The sequence below is a fragment of the Gallus gallus genome, chromosome 3 (assembly GCF_016699485.2).
Source record: "Gallus gallus isolate bGalGal1 chromosome 3, bGalGal1.mat.broiler.GRCg7b, whole genome shotgun sequence".
Classification (NCBI taxonomy): Eukaryota; Metazoa; Chordata; class Aves; order Galliformes; family Phasianidae; genus Gallus; species Gallus gallus.
In genome coordinates, this window is record NC_052534.1 from 42,386,458 (window position 1) to 42,406,371 (window position 19,914).

Consider the following 19,914-nt stretch of genomic DNA (forward strand, 5'->3'; position numbering starts at 1 on the left):
GAATATGATTTCTATTAAATCCAAGAGTTTTTTTGTTGTTGTTGCAACAAGGATGGTGATGTTACAATTTTTACTCTTGTTAAAGCTGTGCATGAGGAGTTGGGAGTTAGGAATCTTTTTGCTAGACTGTAATAAGTATTTTCAGGTATATATAGAATCAAACGTAGTTGCCACGTTCATATTCTAGCTACGGTCTCAAGAACACTATAAATCATTGGCATAGGGCTACACATGGAATCATTAACGCTGCGTAGAGACCAGATTACTGTTTCTGGCAAAGTGCTTGCAGTAATGTGATTCAGGCTTTTCAGGTCCTAAACTAGAACCTCTGTTTAGCTCCATGTTATGCGCGGTACTTAAGTTCCTAATTGTCATGTAATCATTCATAGAGTGATTTGGAAGTGTGATGTGCTGTGAATGATTGGAGTTATTTATTTTTGTTCCAAAGTATGGACTGGAAATATGAGTGAATTGAAAGGAAACTGGGAATTGAGCCCATATCCTGCAGACGCTTATGCAGATGTAGCAGATGAGTAGGCATGCTTATATTTAATTGTGTGCATAAATGTTGACATGAATAGTGCTTTGTTTTCTATCTGTAAAGGAAGGAGGTTCTTTTAAATTGCAGCCTTTTGTCAATTCACTTTATAAATTAAAACATATTAACATCTTTTCTTTTTAGCTTCTTGTAAAACCTGCTTGTGGTGCAAAAAGTCCTTTCAGATTTGTCATAGCTGGGGAACTAGAAAAGAGAAATGAGCATTGCACAGTTCTAACTAAGTAATGCAGATAACAAAATTATTCAGTAGAATACTTTCGGTCAAATCAAAGTCAGAATTTAGATTCAGTTCGGGTGAGAACATTGTAGAGCATGCACTTTCTGGCATTTTATAACAAAAGCCCTCAAAATCTGCAAACACTTCAGGCATACAAGAAACTTCATGCAGATGCGTTATGCAGATGAGTTGTCCTCTGTAGTTTAATAGAATGTAGGATTAACTCTAGTAATTAACTTACTGGGAACCAAACAGCAGCTTACCTCAAAAAAAAAAAACAACAAACAAACCTGAAAGATTATACCATTATGCAAAAGTTTCAGAGCATTTTTATTACATGAGCTACATTTGGCTGGAGCTTTGGATGGTTGGTTGAGGTTTTATGTGAACTTTTAGTTGAACTTCTTATATACTATCTCAGAATATTTCATGAGTTGGAAATGTAATGCCACAATGCTATGTGGCCATGCAGCCAAGCCATGAAGATTTCAAGAGCGTGAAGGCTTGCTTTAAGTCTTGCTTAGGTTAATTTCACAATTACTATTCACTTAGTAAATGCAAGCAAAGAAAGTCTTTCACAGAGCCTGTAGGTAAAACAGTAAGAATCACTGATGTAACTACAGTCTGTGCAAAGCAAAGCAGTCTGAAATGGATTGCCTAGGCTCAAGTAAACTGATAAACCTTAAATTTTGTGTGAGAACGTGAAAATTAGGCCCACAGAGGAGGCACCTCAGAAGCTGGCTTCTGTGTGGCCTCAGAGGGACTTCTTGGTAGAGGGCAGTGCCTGGCCAAGATCTAATGTCTGGGAGCAAAGACTCAGTTTATCCTGTTCTACGACTGCACTTGATTTGCAGTTGTATAAGGTAGCTGATTCCGTTAACTCCTTTCTAGTGAAAGTGGATGAAAGATATCCTTAGATGAAAGATATTAACAGGTATATTGTTAAATAAACCTATCAGTTTTTCATCATTTTGCATTAAATTGAGGAAAATTAATGTAGTTTAATCCTTTACATTATAAATGATTGTGGGACTTCACCTGTTCTAGTAGTATGAACCTAACATGTATGTGTTAAATGCTTCAAATTTCATTTGTGTGTTGGTGGACAGGCAAGTTTTTTTAATATGTATTTAATATTGAATTACTAGGTTTTCAGTAGAAGAAATAAATGGCATGGTTTATTTTTCTAGAGAACTTTTTTCAATGATCTGAAAGATAATGGAAGCTAGTAGGTTTGAAGGAGTAAAAGTATGAGTTACAGTAAGTAGAGACAAGTTGCAGTGGACCCACGTGAGTTAGCTAACAGTTGAAAATCTTGGCCATTTTATTTATATAAGCTGTTGTACTTTCTGTTTTTTTTCCCTCCCAGTGTGTCTTCTGTGACTCATCTTTCTTAAAATAGTTCATTTGGTAATTCAGAAAAGACAATACATTGCCTACACTTTTTCTTACAGGACTGCAGGGTGAAAATGGCAATGTGGGGTTGGGTTGAGGAAAGATGCAAATAAACAGATCCATCTGCAGAAGAGAACAGATCTGTGGCTGACTGCAGGGAACAATAAAAGTCGTCTCCTAGATAAAATATATAGAGAAAAAAAGTCTTGTTCAGTATTTATTTTTTTAAAAAAGAAAGAAAGAAAAAAAAGAAAATTGAAGTATTTAGCCAGTAGGAGAGTGCCAAGCAAATGAATCAGTATTTACCTCTGGTATCAGCCGATCTGGAGGAAGAATGTGAGGCCAGAAAAAAGAAAGAGGACTTGAGCTCGTTTCAGATTTATCTTTTTCAAAATATTATGGAAAAACATGTCCAAATTCCACTGTAATCTACTGAACTTGGGAGGAGGGCAGAAGCAGTAGGAGAGAAAAAAGAAGCCAACAAAGAATGAGATGTAAGTTGTAGGAATGAAAACTATTTGCAGTAGCAACTGAGAAACTACTCCCATGATCGCTATTCAGTGAATTACTTCTGCTGACGTTGTGGGCAAACGAAGACAAAAGGAGAAAAACTTTCTGTCCTGGTATGTGCTAGCAAATTAAATATCCCTCACGGTATCTTCTTAATACTAGTGCTTTACCCGTCACCCTTTGTTCCGTTTAGATAGTGGTAAGTTTTTTCAGTTACTGACACAATAGAGGGTGCAGAACTATTTTTGCCCCGTTTTTGGTAGGCTGCTGGTGAGGACTGCAGGAGAACGCAGGTCAAAGAAATTAGCCATGTAGTAAAGCAGACAAAATGGTCCAGCCTTTCCGAGAAGGGTTACAGCTCCAGATGTTTCTCTGTGCATGTCTTTGCCAGGACACCTGTCCTTACACTGCTGGAGAGGAGATCACCCATGAAGGTAACTGAACCTGTAGTTTATTGTGCATACTCAGATGGAGCTTGGAAAGAATTTGCAAAATAGAAAAAATAACAAAAATTGTGTGACGGTCTGTCTGTCTTTCCATGTATCTTTCAAGAGCTTTTCAGACTGTCAGTTTTCAAAAACGTATTTCATCTCTGTTTTCTTGTCCAGCTTCATTTTCTGATCTCTCCCTGTTTTCTTAAAAAGATATTGGGAGCACAACCTTTTAATAAAAAATGCCTGTTTAGATTCTAACCTAGATCATGCAACTCAGCACACATGACTTCAATAAGGACTTCAAGTTCTTCAGGTAATACAATCACCTATTCAGATTCTTCCCAGCTTTCCACTTCAGAATGACAGAGGTATATGTCTAAGCTGCTTGTCAGTTTATATTTCTGCTGATAAGGTGAAAAAATAGTTCAGTTTCAGGAAAGCTGTCCCTTCATTCCTTTCTGTACTGATCACAGCCTCTTAAAGGAAAGAGCTGATGACCCAGGTGGATACAGAAGAGACAGGAAGCTGCCAAGGAGGTGAAGAATCAGGTTTTTCTCTCTGGAGGCACAAAGTCTGGCTTGCAGAATAGATGTGATCAGAGAATGCAGTTATCCTTGTAGCCAAAGTATTGTCCAAAACCCATCCAAATTACATTGCCTGTGCTCTCATGTCCCTTTGGCTAATGCAATTAATGTCCACTTGTTCAAAGCAGAACGGAGAAAAGCTATTATCATTCCACTAGAGGCAGGACCAGGGAAGGCATGGGTAAAAAATCACTATAGGCTCAAATGCTATTCAAATTTAGAAGTTTTAAAGCGCATAATAGAACACATTTCTATCAGTGCGTATAAATTACATTTTGTTTTCATGGTCTGACTTTGCTTGGAAGTGTTTTCAAGGTGGTGGGTTTTTTTTCTGGTGTTTTTTTTTTTTTTTTTTTTTTTTTTGTTAAATCTTTATGGAAAAGGAAAATCCAGATTAGAAATTAGGGTCAGCTAAATGAGGGCAGTTAAGCAGATAGCCAGCTGCTCATATAGCTTAGAGAAAACCACCTAGTATGCAAACATGTGGATGAAATATTGGCTTTTTTTGTTTGTCTTCAAGTATAAAAGCTCAATTAGGCTTTAACTGATCTATTGCTACTTTAAATAGTTCTATTCCTGAAAAATCTTTCAAAGGCTATCTTTCCAAGACTGAATTCAAACAGCTACAATCTTTAAGACCAGAAGTCTTAAAATATATCAAATCCTAGAACTGCCATTCTTTCCACTGTCTAAGATGTAAAATCTATCAAAAAAAAAAAAGTCTGTTTTGAACACAGGTGTATGTCTATATTTAAAATACGTGCTATAATTTCCATTTTTGTTTTTGCCAACCAACATTATCTTTGCTAAAGAATGTACAGCCTTCCAAAAGTCTTCCATGCAGCAAAAATCCAAAGCCACTATTTCTTTTATTTATTTAACCTTTTCCTTTCCAGCTGCAGATTTCCACCTGGCCATATTTTGAGAGATGATGAGTAGCTGAAACGTAACAGTAGAGATATAGCACACGTTGTTTAAAAACAGTTGAACTATGCAAGTCATGAAATTCAAGGCTTCAACTATGCCCTGATTCTATGCTGCCCGTAGCACCTCTTGAAGAGACTATGAGAATGTGTTTGTGCATCATCTGAACTGTGATATTTCAATCTGCTTTGTACATCTCATGAGAATAGTGGTGGTGCAGCAAGAAAATGTGTTAAGGACCAGTTCAAAGAGGTGTGTTGTAATTCAGTGGAATGTAACTGCATCTATTTCTTGTGTATGAGCTTGAGTGCTCCTTGCAAGTAAAAAAAGCGAGTGTTTGAAACAGACTCTAAATCCCTTATTTCAGCACATGTTTAAATATAGATTTGACAGTAGCAGCAGCATCTCCATGTAATCATGCATTTTATATTTGTTTGACTAAAAGAACTGTGCTGTGCAACATATTGCTTCCTATTTCCCCACCTCCCCACACTCATGAAGGGTGGGCAGTGAAGTAATCCATGAGACTGTGAACACGCATGACATCTCTGTGAAAAGTTTTTGCTTAGAGGATAGAGCTGCTACTTCACAAAGCGAAACATTTGAGATGTTTACCATCAAAATACTGGGTCAGTTTAAGGCTTGACTTGACAAATGTGTTTGTGAATGTGCGTTACTCGTGTTAGTAATTCAAACTGGCTTGCTGACAAGACCCTGTTACCCTTTACTTCCAAGTGCATAGGACAGGCAGTAAGGACATATCCTTGAAGAGGATTTGGCTAAGTTAGGACTGGATAACGTCACTGCCTTTTCTTTAACTCTGTGGAAATGCGTCTCTGGATACCATACATGTATGTGGTTTATTTGCTTTACATTAATATTGCATTTGTAGTTACAGTGTGCAAATGAAAGTTGCCTGACAGTGTTGTATGAGGCATAATTTCCCAGCCCAGGGAGGAGGCCTGAAGCCCAGCAAACTCTAAGAAGTCCAGAATGTAGGATCTTCATATGACCACTTGATAATAAGGTTTTGTCTCTATAACAGACACTGTGGACAGAATTTATTAGGTCAGCAGCATTCATCTTCTGTGAAAGCTGAAACGAGCACATATAACTGCCAGTGTCTTTAAGGTCAAGAGGATTTTTTTCTTACTATGAAATGTGGTACTTCACTTGAATTCTGTTTCTTAAATGTCATAGGCTATGGTTAATTTACTGAAGAAGAGATAACAGTTTTCTCCACACCACCTGAGCTACAGCAGGCTCTTGGCTACCATTATTTGACTGTCAGGGGGCCACGGCTGTTGGTTAGACAGCAGTTTGAAAGTCAGAGACTGTCTGTCTATCTATCTATTTATTGTCAGACAGCATATATACTCACTTAGGAATCAAAACAAGATAAATGTTTTGTCAACTTATTAGACTTGCTTCACAATTACCTTGAAGAAGCATGAAGTACTGCTGTACAAGTATATTTATCTGTCACTGTGAAGGAGGATTTGAAAACTAACAGGTGCAGCTGGGGATTTTTTTGTGTGTGTGTGTATGGTATGTGAATTGCTAAGAAGGATTTCAGAATTATCTATAGAAGGGTTTTGGTTGCTCTGTATATCAAAGGCAAACAAAATTGCCAAACAGTCTACCCTTTTCAGTGTCTTTCAGGTGAAGATCACCTTAACAGGAGAACAGTATAAGGATTATTTTATGTTTTGTTAACCTCTGAAAATTTTTAGTTTGTAGTGGTTTAGCCTCTGAAAGCTACTTTCACCTTTAAATTACAGCTAGGAGAAAAAGTAAATTAAAGGAAATGCAGGATGCCATTGTTTTTATACTCAGATGCTGAAGTTTTGTCCCATTAAGTCAGGACCAAATGTGATGTGTGGATCTCCACTTAAGTCTGTATGTGAGATTGGGAAAAAAAAAAAACACAGCAAAAAGAAACAAAAAAACAAGAGGATGATACCAAAGTAATGTAAAGTTTGATGAAGGCCGTTTGGTTTGGGTGCCACAAGATTTTTATTTAGAGAGGGAAATGTGTAAGGTTGTGAGAGGAGGAAAAAATGGTAGTTGACCCAGCAATGACTGAAAATGATCTTGGTGTTGGGTTAACTAAGTATATTAGGAACAGCTGCCTTTCATGTGTACCGAATAGGATCCCTGAATATCGGCTATCAAATTTTCTAGCTGGCATCTGGAGTTCTGAATGTGATATACAGCAGCTCATTACTATTTTGAACAAGACCTCATACTTCTTCTTCTGAAGATATATTGAGAAACTGCAGTTCTGGTGACCTATAGCAGACCTGTATGGCTTAAGCACCCAGGATCGCATTTCTTCCTTGATAATCGTTTCCTTGCTGTGTATCTCCCTTGAAAATTGACGGTGTCAGTTTGTTTCAATCCCTGTGTGACAGCGATGTTCCGCATTAGAAATCAGTGCTGTGATCCAGCTTGGCCTGTCATACAGGAGGTGCTTCAGGAGGACTGAAAGTGGGAGGGTCGTTACTCAGTGTCCCTCCCTAACAATCCCAGTCAGTAATGAGGACTTGTTGAAATGGCATTCATGCGTAAATTAGCTTAAATGCATTGGCATAAAGCATGTACATCAGAGTAACACAATAATCCAAACAATTTACGTTGACTACTTGTATGAATACCTTTTCTGCTTTGTGCTATGCTAATGAAAAAGAGAGGGTGAAGGAGTCACAGTGAACAGGAGAACGTGAGCAGCTTTCTGGCCGTTTTCCTTCCTTATGCAATCAGCAAGCTCACGACTTGAGAAAAAAAATTACATTGACTTTGGCGCAGACGTGTGTCTGTAGCTCTGGGAATAGCTTGTCCCTGGCTGAATGGCATAGAGGATTTGCATTCAATTTTTATGAACCTTAATAAGGCCATTGTTCTCCAGTTTCTGATTGATTGTCTTTATGTAATGAGGACAACTAATAAAGACTCATCAGAGTGACTGAGGAAGGTCAGCTGTGACTGCTTTAGTTTAACACAAGCTGCTGAAGTTTCAAGATGAATTACTTTTCATTGCACACAGTGAAAAGCATGTTACTAAAGGGTTTTATTCCTTTTTTTTTCTCTTATGATGCCCGAGGAATGTGCTTTTGTCCTTTAAACCTTACTCTGTCATAAGATAGCCCTAATTGCAATTTATCTTATGTTGATTGACATCCTCTGTTTGATGTTTTCAAAAGTCCCTGATTGGAGGTACTTTTGAAGTGAGGTGTCAGTTTGCGGAGTTGGGTGATCAGTCAGCAGTTCAACAATCAATTCAAACTCAGGTGTTTTCATGCAGACACTTATTATTGATCATTACCAGTGCTACTGTAGAGTATGGGTAGGGATCTGCAAGCCCGTAGATTCTGGATAAAGTCTCCTCAAGGCCTGCAACTTAACTTCATACACCCTTGAGTTCAGCTGCTTTATATCTGTTACAGGGTAGTGCTGAAGGCTGTGTTGATATGAGTATGGTAGCGATGTAAGAGTCACCTGTCAGGACTTCTGCAACAAAAATTTCCTCACTTCTGGCAGTCAACCTCAAAGTCCCATAACCCATTGCATCATCCTTCCACTAAACCAAAACACAAAGAGGACAGTTCTGCAGAGATGTTAGGTAGTCTCCTGTGCACTCTTGGTCCAGATGGAGCTGCAGAAAAAAGTACTGGATGCAGTTACGCTAAGATGAGGCTACCTCTGTTTTGGGCTCCACTTTCAAAAGAAAACTCTTGACTCCTGCTGTGAAGATATAAAAAGCCCCACTACCACAAGTACCTGCCAAAATCATACAAGACACTAGGCAGAAGACCCAGAGGTTTCAGCTTCCTGAATGTTGTCTACCTCATCTGGTGGGCCACTTGTCATCCTGGAATAGGTGGTTCAATGCTCAAGGCTCTATAGTCATCCCAGACTTAGTTTGTCTCTACGCTGGTGCTGGGTACTAGGACCTTGCAACTGGAGTTACTGCCCCAAGCATCCAGTCCTCATAACACGTCTGCTCTTAGTCCACTGATTCTGTCGGTTGCTTGATTTAGTCTCTCATGGACTCTCACCTTCATGGACGTGTTTTATGTCTTCACAGCCTGAACTCCTCTGTTTTTGCCTTAGCATGTCCTTCCAGTGGGCATATCCACTGCTGGGAGACAACAAGAGGCACACAGTCCTCCTCAATGAAAGGCTTTTTTCTTTTGAGAAAAGAATTCTGTAAGCCAATTTTGCCTACCAGTTCTTCCCACCAATAATGAGGACAGTAGCAATTGTTCAGCACTGGAACTCAGACACAGAAGCATTTGCCTTTTCAGAATATCATTATAAATTACTTAATTTTCTGGGCTTTCCCACTTAGCCAGTTTTACCAGAAAGTGCCCCAGATGTGCTTAAAAAAAACTTAATATTGCCCCTTTGCAATAGTTCCTGTTTTTTCCAACAGAGGCCAAATAAGTTTCTTTCCTAGTGCTTGGCACTCACTCTAGTGCCAGGCTGCTAGGCTCACTAAATCATAATAGCTCTGACTGTGCATACTTATATATGTAGCTCTGAGAGTATTTTTGGTGATCTGACTGAGTTTCCAGCCTTTGAGGCATTGAAACTAGAAAATCATTCATAGAAGTCTTGTCAGGGAGACAGAATTTCCTAAGTGGATGAAGAGAGAGTTTCTAACGAGAGATGTGTTTTTGCCTCATTTTTATAGCTGAATGGATTTTAATTCTAATGTAGTGTGAATTACTATCCTAATCTGAGAAGCTGCTAACTTAGCACATTCACAAGCACAAGAGTAATGGTTGTACGTTTTCTATATGCTCTGCTACTACTATAAATGGCCATTTTGTGAAGCTGGATTGAACATTTTTCTGCTTATTAATTCTGATAGCCATGTCGTGTTGCCAGAGCCTTGCTACCCATCTGCACAAATATGCTGAAAATGCTTTCTGTAACTGATGATATTACATTCAGACAGTGGCACCTCAGTGTGGTGAGGTTTGCTAACCACAGCTCTTCCATCGGAGTTTTCCATGCTGCACGGCTTAGGTCATGCCTTCCACGGAGGCAGTTTGAGTAATGGATCAGAAAGTTTCCCAGTATGAAGTTTATGGGATAGGTGCATGATGGGGTGGATACTAAGGAGAAAGGCAGCACTTAAAGTGACTTTGGCTTTTGGTCTGTTGCCAGAGGGACTTAGCATTATTGCTCTGTTGGAATGTAACGGATGCCTCAGGGTTGGGTTTGATGGAGAAAGGTTCTGGGGACCTTTTTGGACTCTGCCTCTACAGCGTGACTACACCTTCTTGTGATACCTGCTGACTGTGGCATTTCTGTCTGGACAGTTTCCTTGTTACTATAGAAAGCTTTGGTAGCAGAACTTTTAAATTAGACGAAAGCAAATTATAATGTTATCTATCTAAAAATGAATCACGGAATATGTATAGACGAGGAAGTGAACTTCTGTGAAAATAATGACTTTGATAAATCCATAGATTGCTGCTTGTACACACAGCTCTGAAAAAAAAAAAAAAAACCTGCCTGGATCTAGGGTATAGTTATATGATCCACTGGAGTTTGTTAATCTTAGGATGAGAGGTGATTTTTTTTTTTTTATGGTGTGCTTCTGTGTCACATAAATAACATCATGAGGTTGTGAAGAATGATGTTAAGAACAAAGCACTAATGAGAAAAATGTTACTGTACAGAAATGCTGTAGTTCAGACAGTGAGTTGTCACCCGCACTTGTTGTTACCATTTGAAGGGATCCATACTGAGAATATATGTAAAATATTTCATCCATATGGCCTTTTTACATTTACAGGGTGACATGAAGGAAACATTGGAATAACATTAATTACAAAATAGAAACACTGTAGTAGACATTGAAGTTCTCATTGGTACTTAGGTCCACAAGAAAGAAAACAAAGCAGTTCCATCAAAAATGACACTGAATGAAGTAGATTTGTTGAGAAAATGAAACTAGGTAAGAGAAAGCAGAATTTATGAGAAAAAGTCACCTTGCCTACGGCACTGCCCTCAACATATCTCTGTGAGAGACTGCCGCCCTCTCTGGCCTCAGAGCTGGCTTCAGTGGGAAGGACGTACTTCCAGAAATATTCCATTCCATGCAGTATTTTGTTTTACCTAGTTTTGTATGTCTTCTGCCCAACAGAAGATTTATAAATCTGTCATAAGTCTGTATGATAAATGTATTTGTAAATTGTCTGGAAAATTGAATGTTCCTATTTAGTACTGTTTCATTCCTGCCATCTGTGGATCTTCCATGCTGTCAGAACAGAGGCTAGCTAGAAAATCTGATTTAGGATTAGGGTCAATCTCTAGCTAAATTTGACCTGGGTGGCACTGAACGCTTAAGAACTCATTGCTAATGAATTATTTTATCAATCATCTTCACGGTACCTGGATAAATAGTGTCCAATAGAGGATCAATTTATGATTTCAGCCGAGGAATTTTGTAATACAGAATATCAACCAGAAGTTAGACTAAACTACACGCATCGTATATTTAAGTGGAAGTTTAAGAAATTTCCTAATAAAAACATTAATTATATCCTTCACAAAAAAAAAAAGAAAACATTCATAAAGGTAGGACTAATAGAGGCAGCAAATGAAAAAACTCTGTGTCAAAAAGGTGTGCATATAGCTCATTATACTCTATTCAGTTGTGCTTTAAAGCACAAAAGGAGTTTTTAATGAGAGTTAGTCTAGTTATGTGTTTCTACCCGATCCTATCATTGCTTGTTCACTAAATCACAGGAGAATAAAACCTCACCAAAACCTTATTTTGAAGTGTGGCATTGGTGTAGTCCGTCTTTCTACCAGGAGACAGACAGGGAGAGAAGCGGGTGGATTGCAGAGAAGTGCAGTGCCCCCCATAAAGCATTTCAGGCAGCAGTCAGCTTGGTTTGGGGTTTGTTTGCTTTTCCCAAGGCTGCATAGTTGGTGAATTTTAGTGACATCTCCCCACTTTGATATATTTCTCATGTATTATATTGTTAACCGCTGCACTGTAAGGTGAAGCATTGGTTACTTAGAGGTTGTGACCATCCGTTTGATTTACCTGCAGTGCTCATTAAGCATCCAGCTACATCATCTTCTGATGGTGCTGCTTTCTGTCATTGTGTCCCAGCCTGGAGTGGAACAGAAGCATTGCTCAGCAAATGGCTGTGGCAACAATGGCTTGTAATTGCTAATTAGGCAAATGTATAGTAATTTAGCAAGTGAGATATTATAGCCATCCTTGATTTAATTATATGCTGTGTGGATTTGAATAGCACAGTGAGAGGAACTAGAGAGGGAAAATACATCACAAATTGCTCAGATTGCTTCGTTAAACAGTTTGGATTTTCCTTGAGATATGGCTGTCATACACCGGTTTGAGGACTGTATTCTTTAGGAGTCTATGTATATGTCATCACCTGAATAGATGCCATTCATTACTGAGAGTAGGTCTCAGCCATTGCTGCACTTTGCTCCCTGCCTCACAGGGGATAGTTACCTCATGCCCAAGTGTTTGTATTGCTCATTTTTTATCTACAGGCATGGAGCATGGCAAATATGCTGAAATGTTGCATTAGTATTTCCTTCTCATACGCATAATCTGCGAAATATTTAGAATCTGCTCAAGTCGTAGGTGTATTCTCTTCTAAAATATATTCACACTGTGTGGGGGGACAGGAGGAGGAAGGAGCAGAGAGAAGTGGCATGATCCATTTTTAATTTTACCAATGTTTTAAATGTAATGGGCTGGATACTCCAGCCGGTTTCTTTGCATGATGCGGAGTGATACACCGCAAGCAAGAAAAGCAAGTGGAAATCCTCATTGAAAAACTTCCTTGTTAGGATCATCTCAGTCTCCATGGTGGTCTCTTCTACAGAATATCCATTCCTTTCCCCCTCCTAGTATAGATGAGAGGAAGCAGAATGTGTAATGGAAAGTGGATATTACTCTTCTGATGGTGCCACTCTCGTTTGTGCTAAAAACAGTGCTCAGGAAACTGTGTGCAAAGCTATTTGCTTCTGACCGCTGCTTGCTTTGTCAGAGTACAGCTTGTGCAAAGGAGAACTGATTCCAGCATTACCTACATGACTCTCTGAAAGGGTTGAAGGGTTTTGAGCTGTAATGTGGCGTGCAGACATGATGGAGCTGTATGTGCCAACACAGCTGCATTATGGTTTCTCACGTCACAGCAACATCCTCCTACTCTCCCAGGAGTGTGTTACTGCTGCCTGGGTCTAGTGCATAAAATAGATGACGCCCTGATCTCTGTCACTCTCTCGGGGTAAAAAGGAGGTCAAGGCAGAGCTGAGACAGAGCCACACCTCTTTCTCAGCATGATGCCCACACTTCAGATGCCCTTTCGGGATGCCAAAGTGCTGGGTTTTCCTGAGTCTGAGCTGGGAAGGAGTTGAGAACAGGTCTTTGATCTTAAGTTGCAACAAGGAGATGTTGCTTTATGCTACTCATTTCACGTCCTGTAAAATTTATGCCCAATTATAATTTGTTATAACTTATCAATTGCAGAAATTAGTTATTCTTGAGACAGAGCCTTCCCTTCTCAGAGAGTATCTGCTGTACTTTGCCTGACGTTTTATCCTTACTCATGAGCAGCATTAATGAAGCAGGTGTAAAATGTAATCTTATTTGCACAAGAAATATCTGGCACATCAATAGTTCATTTCAGCAAAGAGGCATTGACACAGAGGGCTGAAAATGAAAGCTGTTCTCTCAGCTTCTGGAAATGGTATGTATGTTCAAATATTGAGCAGAGGAACCTGTCTTCTTCAGGTTGTAGCAGTAGATAGTGGCAGCAATCAACCTTGAGAAGCAACTAATTTACACAGTAATTAGCAATCATTTGCTTTTATATGGAAAACAAAGGTTGACAGTGTTTTTCAAGCAGCCAATGATCTGAAACTTTGTTCCAAAGGTGACTGCCTCTTCCATGGACCAGCTGCAGTGAGGTGCAGTCTGCTGTAGTGGCTGTGCAGTCAGACATGAGGGCTACACTTACAAGGGCAGCTGACAGAATTTTTTAGCATGGATGCAGATCTCCTTTATCGTGGGTTTTTCAGCAGTACTTTTATTTATGCTTGAACTTTTTGCAAGCTGTAGTTTATTACAGCCTGACAGCATTTGTCTGTCTTTCTGGTACATCACAGATGGATGGCTGGGGTTAGTTCAGTGCATATATTGGTGATACAACTTCAGGATTTTGAAAGGCATTCCAATACCTAGAGAATGGAAACTGAACTTTTCTAAATATCAATGCACACATGTGAAATGAGCCACATTAAAATTCTTTTTAATGATTCATAAGTGCCAGGAGGCTGTGATATTAATATGTAGACAGGAATGCATCACTTAAATTTGTGTGATTTGGGTGAGAAACAAAGAGTTAGATGTCTAATAACAGGGCTTCATTCGACTTGTTCTGAATAAATTCAGGACATATTTATTCTAGATTGACTTCCAGAATGATGTCTCTTGGAGTGTTTCCAAGGGCTAATCAATATATATGGTGTGATACACAGCCTATTTTTAAAATGTGTGTGACCATATTCCAATTTTAGATTGGCCATGATAGGCAGATTATCAGCTCCCAGTGAACTCCTAGGCAATCATTCAGTGCAATAGAAGGGTCATGTTTCTATAATCTGAGCCTGGCAAAACACCAATGAGTGGCCTAAGAAGTTTGATGGAAATAAGCAAGAAGTTCTCCAGCCTCCCAGGCTCTCCATGGAGACTTTCTCTTTTCTCTGCTCCCCTCATCACTGTGGAGTTTGGGCAGGATTTTGCCTAGGGGCAGAAGACTAACGTGAACATGGGAAGACTAACAGCCACTAGTTACATCAATTTGAGTGGAATTTTCCAGTATATTTATTACTTATTGTATGTAAAACCACTACCCTGGCACTCTACAGAGGACAGAAGGTGACCCAACCCAGTGACCTTATCAGGTACATAAGAAATGGTGAAGAACAGGGAAATAAATGTTTTCATTTGCACTCTCTGCATCACTGGTTCTCATCAGCGGCTTGCTCAACCTGGTAAGTCTATGTCTGACTCAATTAAGGGCTGCAACATTTGCAGAAGAACCTGAAGACTTTCAGTCTTGGCAAATTTTGAAAGTCACTCAGCTCTTAAGGAATGTCAGTAGTAAATATCAAGAACAAATTTGGGGGATCTTTGAAGAATTTCCTCCAAGAATTCTGACTGTGGCAACACACAAAAAGCACCAAACAAAGAAACGCTTTAAAAAAAAGAAAGAAGTAGTTCTCTTCCTACTTATTTTCTCCCTTGATGAAAACCACAGGTTTAAATGCTAGCATTTTGCTAGCATTTTTATTCTTATGCTATCAGGATCTTCTAATTTCTTTAATATATTTCTGGAACATGCAGTGGAAATTTTCACTAGTGAATTATTCATTTCCTATTAGCAATGACAGTGATCCATATGAATAATCCCAAGATATAATATTGTTGATTTTATATGTCGGATTTCATTTCAGAGACTTCAGTTGCAATTAGAAATCCTTATTCAATATATATTTGAAATTGGGTGTAATTTTAAATAAAAGATACTTTACAAAATCATAGGGACGCTTGATATTGATCTAATAGATATCCTTATGAAAATTGTAGGCCTGGCTCTATATTCTGAAGAAGAGATGTGAAAGTATGATCTTCTTCCAAATATGAGGAAAAAAATTTTCTCATAGCTTTCAGCTTCCAATACTGATGTGTACTCAAAGTGTAGGTGTGATTAGCAGTGTCACAGAAGTCCATTTTCTTTGCAAGACGAAAAAAGAAAGTTACTTTGCCCTTGATGATAGCACTTCTAGACAAGAGTAATCTTTAGGGCTTTACTGAATTTATGAGCAATCTTCTGAAGTAGCTGCAGAGAGATTTTGAAACTTGGTAAAGTTTTTTAATTAGCTTTTTTTTCTTTTGGTCTCAAAATCAGATCCCTATACAGAAAGCCTATACGAAATAGGTATTTTTGTATTACTTAAATGCTTCCTTACTGAAAAGTTACCAAAATATTCAATTCCACTAGTAGTAAAGATGCATGTGTTTTTTAGTGATTCACTGCTACATTTGAAAGCAAAATGCTACAGCCTTATGAGCTATGTATAAATGTATCAATAGCAAAATGTAAAAAAGTAATATTATTTAGATATGCTATGCCATGCTATCTGCCTGTATCTTGTTTTCTACACATTGCTCATAGGAAAAAAATAAAAACATTAATACTTCGAGAACTCTACTGTGTAAAAACTGATGTTGTGTTGGAATCTGTCCTAAACCAACGTTTCCTAACTTTTCCCCTTTCTTGGGGGGACCTGAACGTCAGGTTGACTGTGCTTGGACATGAAGGGCTAGCAGTGGGGAAGGTGCGACAGGTGTGCTTGGTTCTGGGCTTACATGAGTTCTGCAGTGTTTCTACTAAAGACCTCTGCTGATTGACAGCTTATTTATCAGGAATTGGAGTGTTACCTAGGGTTAGGAGAGAGAGGTGACTACAAAGCTTTTGGAGCTGTAAGCTCTTCCTACATGGCAGCCTGCAGCAGGAGCGGAGGTTTGGTTGCTGCTGTGGAACATCACCTGCTAAGGGCAACAGCATTTACTAAACTAGGCTGGGCCACAAGGTTCCCAGCAAAATTAAAGAAGAATAAGCAGGTGAGGCAGTGGGTGGAGGCTCTCCTGGGGCTCCTACTGTGAGGCAGCCCCTGCTAATGTCCCACATGGCCCAGCTCACTTCAAATACCACGCGGAGCTCAAGGGATTGCACAGACTCTGTCTGCCTCACCCTGCTGTCAAAGTACTAGTCTTGACATTATAGAACCATAGAATATCCTGAGTTGGAAGGAACTCACAGGGATCATTGAGTCCGACTCCTGGCTCTGCACAGGACCGCCCAAAATTCAAACCCCGTGAGACACGCCTTGAACTCTGGCAGCATGGGGCCGTGCCCACTGCCCAGGGCAGCTTGTTCCATGCCTACCACCCTCTGGTGCAGAACTTTTCGCTAACCCCCGGCTGACCCTCCCCTGACCCAGCTCCTTGCCATTCCCTTGCTCCCTGTCACTGTCACAGAGAGCAGAACAAACCCAGGGACCTCAGCCTCTCCCCGTACACCTTGCCCTCCAGACTCATCCTTCTGCAAGTCCCATTTTAAAAGCCTCAAGTGTTAGTTTATTTTGGGCTGAACAGGAGACATTATGTAACCTTAACTGCGTGCTTTTTGTTGTTCTTACCTCGGGCTGGGAGAGATAGTGCCTTAGCTGTGTTTATGAAGAGGTTTTATGGCACTGATTTATATAAGACACTTATTTTTTTTTTTTTCTTTAAGTCACTCTGTGTCACGTTCCTTATGTTGCTGCCTTTATGGCCTCCATTGTATGTACATGCTCTTTGCAGCTCACTTAGCTTTTTGTGAAAAGCTCTCTGCCTCTATGATGTGCTGGCAAGGCTTGCCCCTCCCCAGGAGGGAGCAAATGGCTCAGAAATGGGTTTTGTCTGTAACCATAACAAGGGAGCAGTGCAAGGCCTCTCAGTGCCCCACAGCCATCCTGCTGCCCACATGGCTGCTTTGGCCAGCACTGAATTGGCTCCAACTCTTCTACACAGTCACAAGTTTGGGTCCAGGATTATTGTTCTGATTTGGAAGCAAATTTTTCTATCCTGTGTTTCTCAAGCAAGAAGAGGTGGTGTGAAATGGTGCTGTTTGAGTTAACGACAGGCCTGGCAGATGTTGTGTGCATGTCTGCATGTGTGCTTTCCATCTCATCTATAACCACGTCTCTGGCTGTTACTCCGGTACATCTGCTGCTGTATCACCACACTGTAGCTACCAATATGATCTTCCATATAGAATTATTTTACTTAACTAGATTTTCGGAAGTCACGAAGTTGTAGCATTTATAACCCTATGTATGTGTTCAAGGCCAGGTTAGATGGGACCATGGGCTGCCTCATCTGGTTGGTTGCAGCCCTGTGGTTGGCAGAGAGTTTGGAGCTTGGTGATCTTCAATGCCCTTTCCAACCTAGGCCTTTCAGCAATAACAGCTTTGCAAAAGTTGCATTAATTGTAAAAACCCTTTCTCAAACTTTCTGAAAACTGTATAATGCTTTCTGTTTATAATGTTTCAATTTTTGTCTTGGGATGTTCTCAAAAGCAACATCTTTTTTTCTTAAACAACTTCAAACTAAAAATATAATTTTTTTAAATGAGAAAAGAGTTTTTTGCAGCTTCTTTTAAAGATTTGTTGTAAGATCCCAGCTTAAAAATTGTTCTCAGAATGTGCTTGATTGGAAAAAACAAAACAAAACAAAATGCTTGCTGTAGTTTTTTATTAATATATGTCCTACATATATACGTCTCCTCATGTTGTAGCTATCTTTATTTTATTACCTAAGTAACCTGAACAACTAAGTGCCTCCAGCTCTGCTGTTAGATAGCCATATGATTACACATAACAGAATCATTAAGGTTGGAAAAGATCTCTAAGATAATCTATGACACTGCATGCATAAGTAGTCACAGAAATTGTTCATGATCGGGTGATTGTTGGTGAGAACCTTAGCTGGTACTGACTAAGTGCTTTTTCTTTTCCTCATACTTAGTTGCTTACTCTGGAGTTGGTTAATCTCGACGTTAACACAATCCACACTTAGTGACATGGCAAGCACCAGTTTCACTGTTTGTTTCCTGAAATACTGGAGTTGACATATTTTGAAAGAGAGAAACCCATTTCAGTGTGGGTGGCACTTAGAAGATTAAAAACTGTTTCTGTGCAAATAGCATCTACCTGGAGGATTACTGTCATTGATGTCGCTGTCTGTTGGATCTGTGGAGATGGCTATTTTCAGTATGTCTGCAGGTAGTGACTGTTCTCTGACTCGTTAATCTCTTCTAATTATCCAAACAGATGTTGCTTAACCTACAAAATAGGTAGGACCGATCTGAAAGGCCAATCAAGCATATGAGACAGAGGAAAAGTTTTAAGAAAAAGATGAGGAAGGGACAACCAGCTAGCAGGAGAGGTGAAGGCACACCAAAGACAGACAAGCCAGAAATAATTTTTGAAACAGTATTTTGCACGTGCAAAACTTTCTGCAATGGTAGACTTTGGGATTGGGTGAGTACCAATGATAGATTGTGGACATAGAGGGGGTTGTCCACCTGTATGGTGATCTGAAGCGCATGCTCATTTAAAGAGATGCGTTTGGCACATTTTTATTAGTAGAACTGGGATTGGGGAACAGGCAATTGAATCCTATAAGAGTTCCTTTAATGAGCTGCTGTTTGAGCTTTTGTAAACTGGAGTATCATTTGAGTGAGAGTAGATATGCTCCACTAAACTGGGCACGTATTTGCACACTTTGTGAGAGTACATTGCAGGTCTGCAAGAACTCATGGGCTTTGTCTTCTTGTGATAGGGTTAGGGAATCATGAAATTTGGGCTTTATCCTTGGTCCTCTCAAATTCACTCTGTGGCCAAATGCAAGCAGCTTAATTTTGCAGCATCTGGAGGTACTTACCTGTCATGCATGTTTTCTAGGACTACAATAATATTTCTGTTACTTTGACTTCCTGAAATGGATTATATCTACAGTGCATGTGCTGTTGTTGATAATAACAATACAGAAGAATGAAATATAGATTTTCTATTTTTATAGACAAAATAAGGTAGAAGTTACAGCTTATAACTTTTTGAAAAATGCTGCATAGTATTTTATAGAAATAGTTACAGATAATCAAGGAAGTTAATTTGTGTAGAAATTAAAGTTTGTTTTTAACAAGATTACTTACCATAGGGTTTTGATGACCCAAATTAGGCGAGCTTTGTAGTTAGTTTAGCAATACAGGAATACAGAAACTCCCCAATGGAAAATTATAGCAATGTATTCCCTCAGGAAATAAATGTACAAAGCAATCATTTCTGTGGCACTCAAAAGGAAACCATCAATTTTTCATTGCTTTATAGATGCAGCTACAAATTGCAACACTCATCTTCTTTCAGAGTAAGTGGTTTGGGGAGGCCTTTGGCATTAGTGGTCAGCAGAGTAATTCCTGTATTTGAATTGTTCAAATGTTTTGCAGTGGAAACTCTGAAGAAAATTTAATTTTACAGAGAAGGAAAGCAAAAATAAAAGGATGCTGCAGTACTAATACAGTACTGTGCTGCTATTCAGGCAATTTACCATATGTGTTCATAAGCAAAGGTTATGTACTGACCTTTTGTAGTGAAGTAGTTTTGTTTGGCAAACCATTT

The 19,914-nt window shown here is 39.2% G+C and overlaps 1 protein-coding gene across 5 annotated transcripts in view; it reads left to right on the top strand.

The window, feature by feature from the left end:
- Positions 1–19,914, top strand: part of RPS6KA2 (ribosomal protein S6 kinase A2) — a 272,066-nt gene that overhangs the window by 143,972 nt on the left and 108,180 nt on the right. Inside the window, exon 2 of one of the 5 annotated variants that reach the window (XM_040697489.1) lies at positions 2,945–3,115. The exons of the other annotated variants lie outside the window; for them this stretch is intronic. Within the exon in view, the coding sequence (XP_040553423.1) occupies positions 2,945–3,115 (171 nt within the window). The remainder of the gene's footprint in view (positions 1–2,944; positions 3,116–19,914) is intronic. 5 annotated transcript variants of the gene reach the window in all.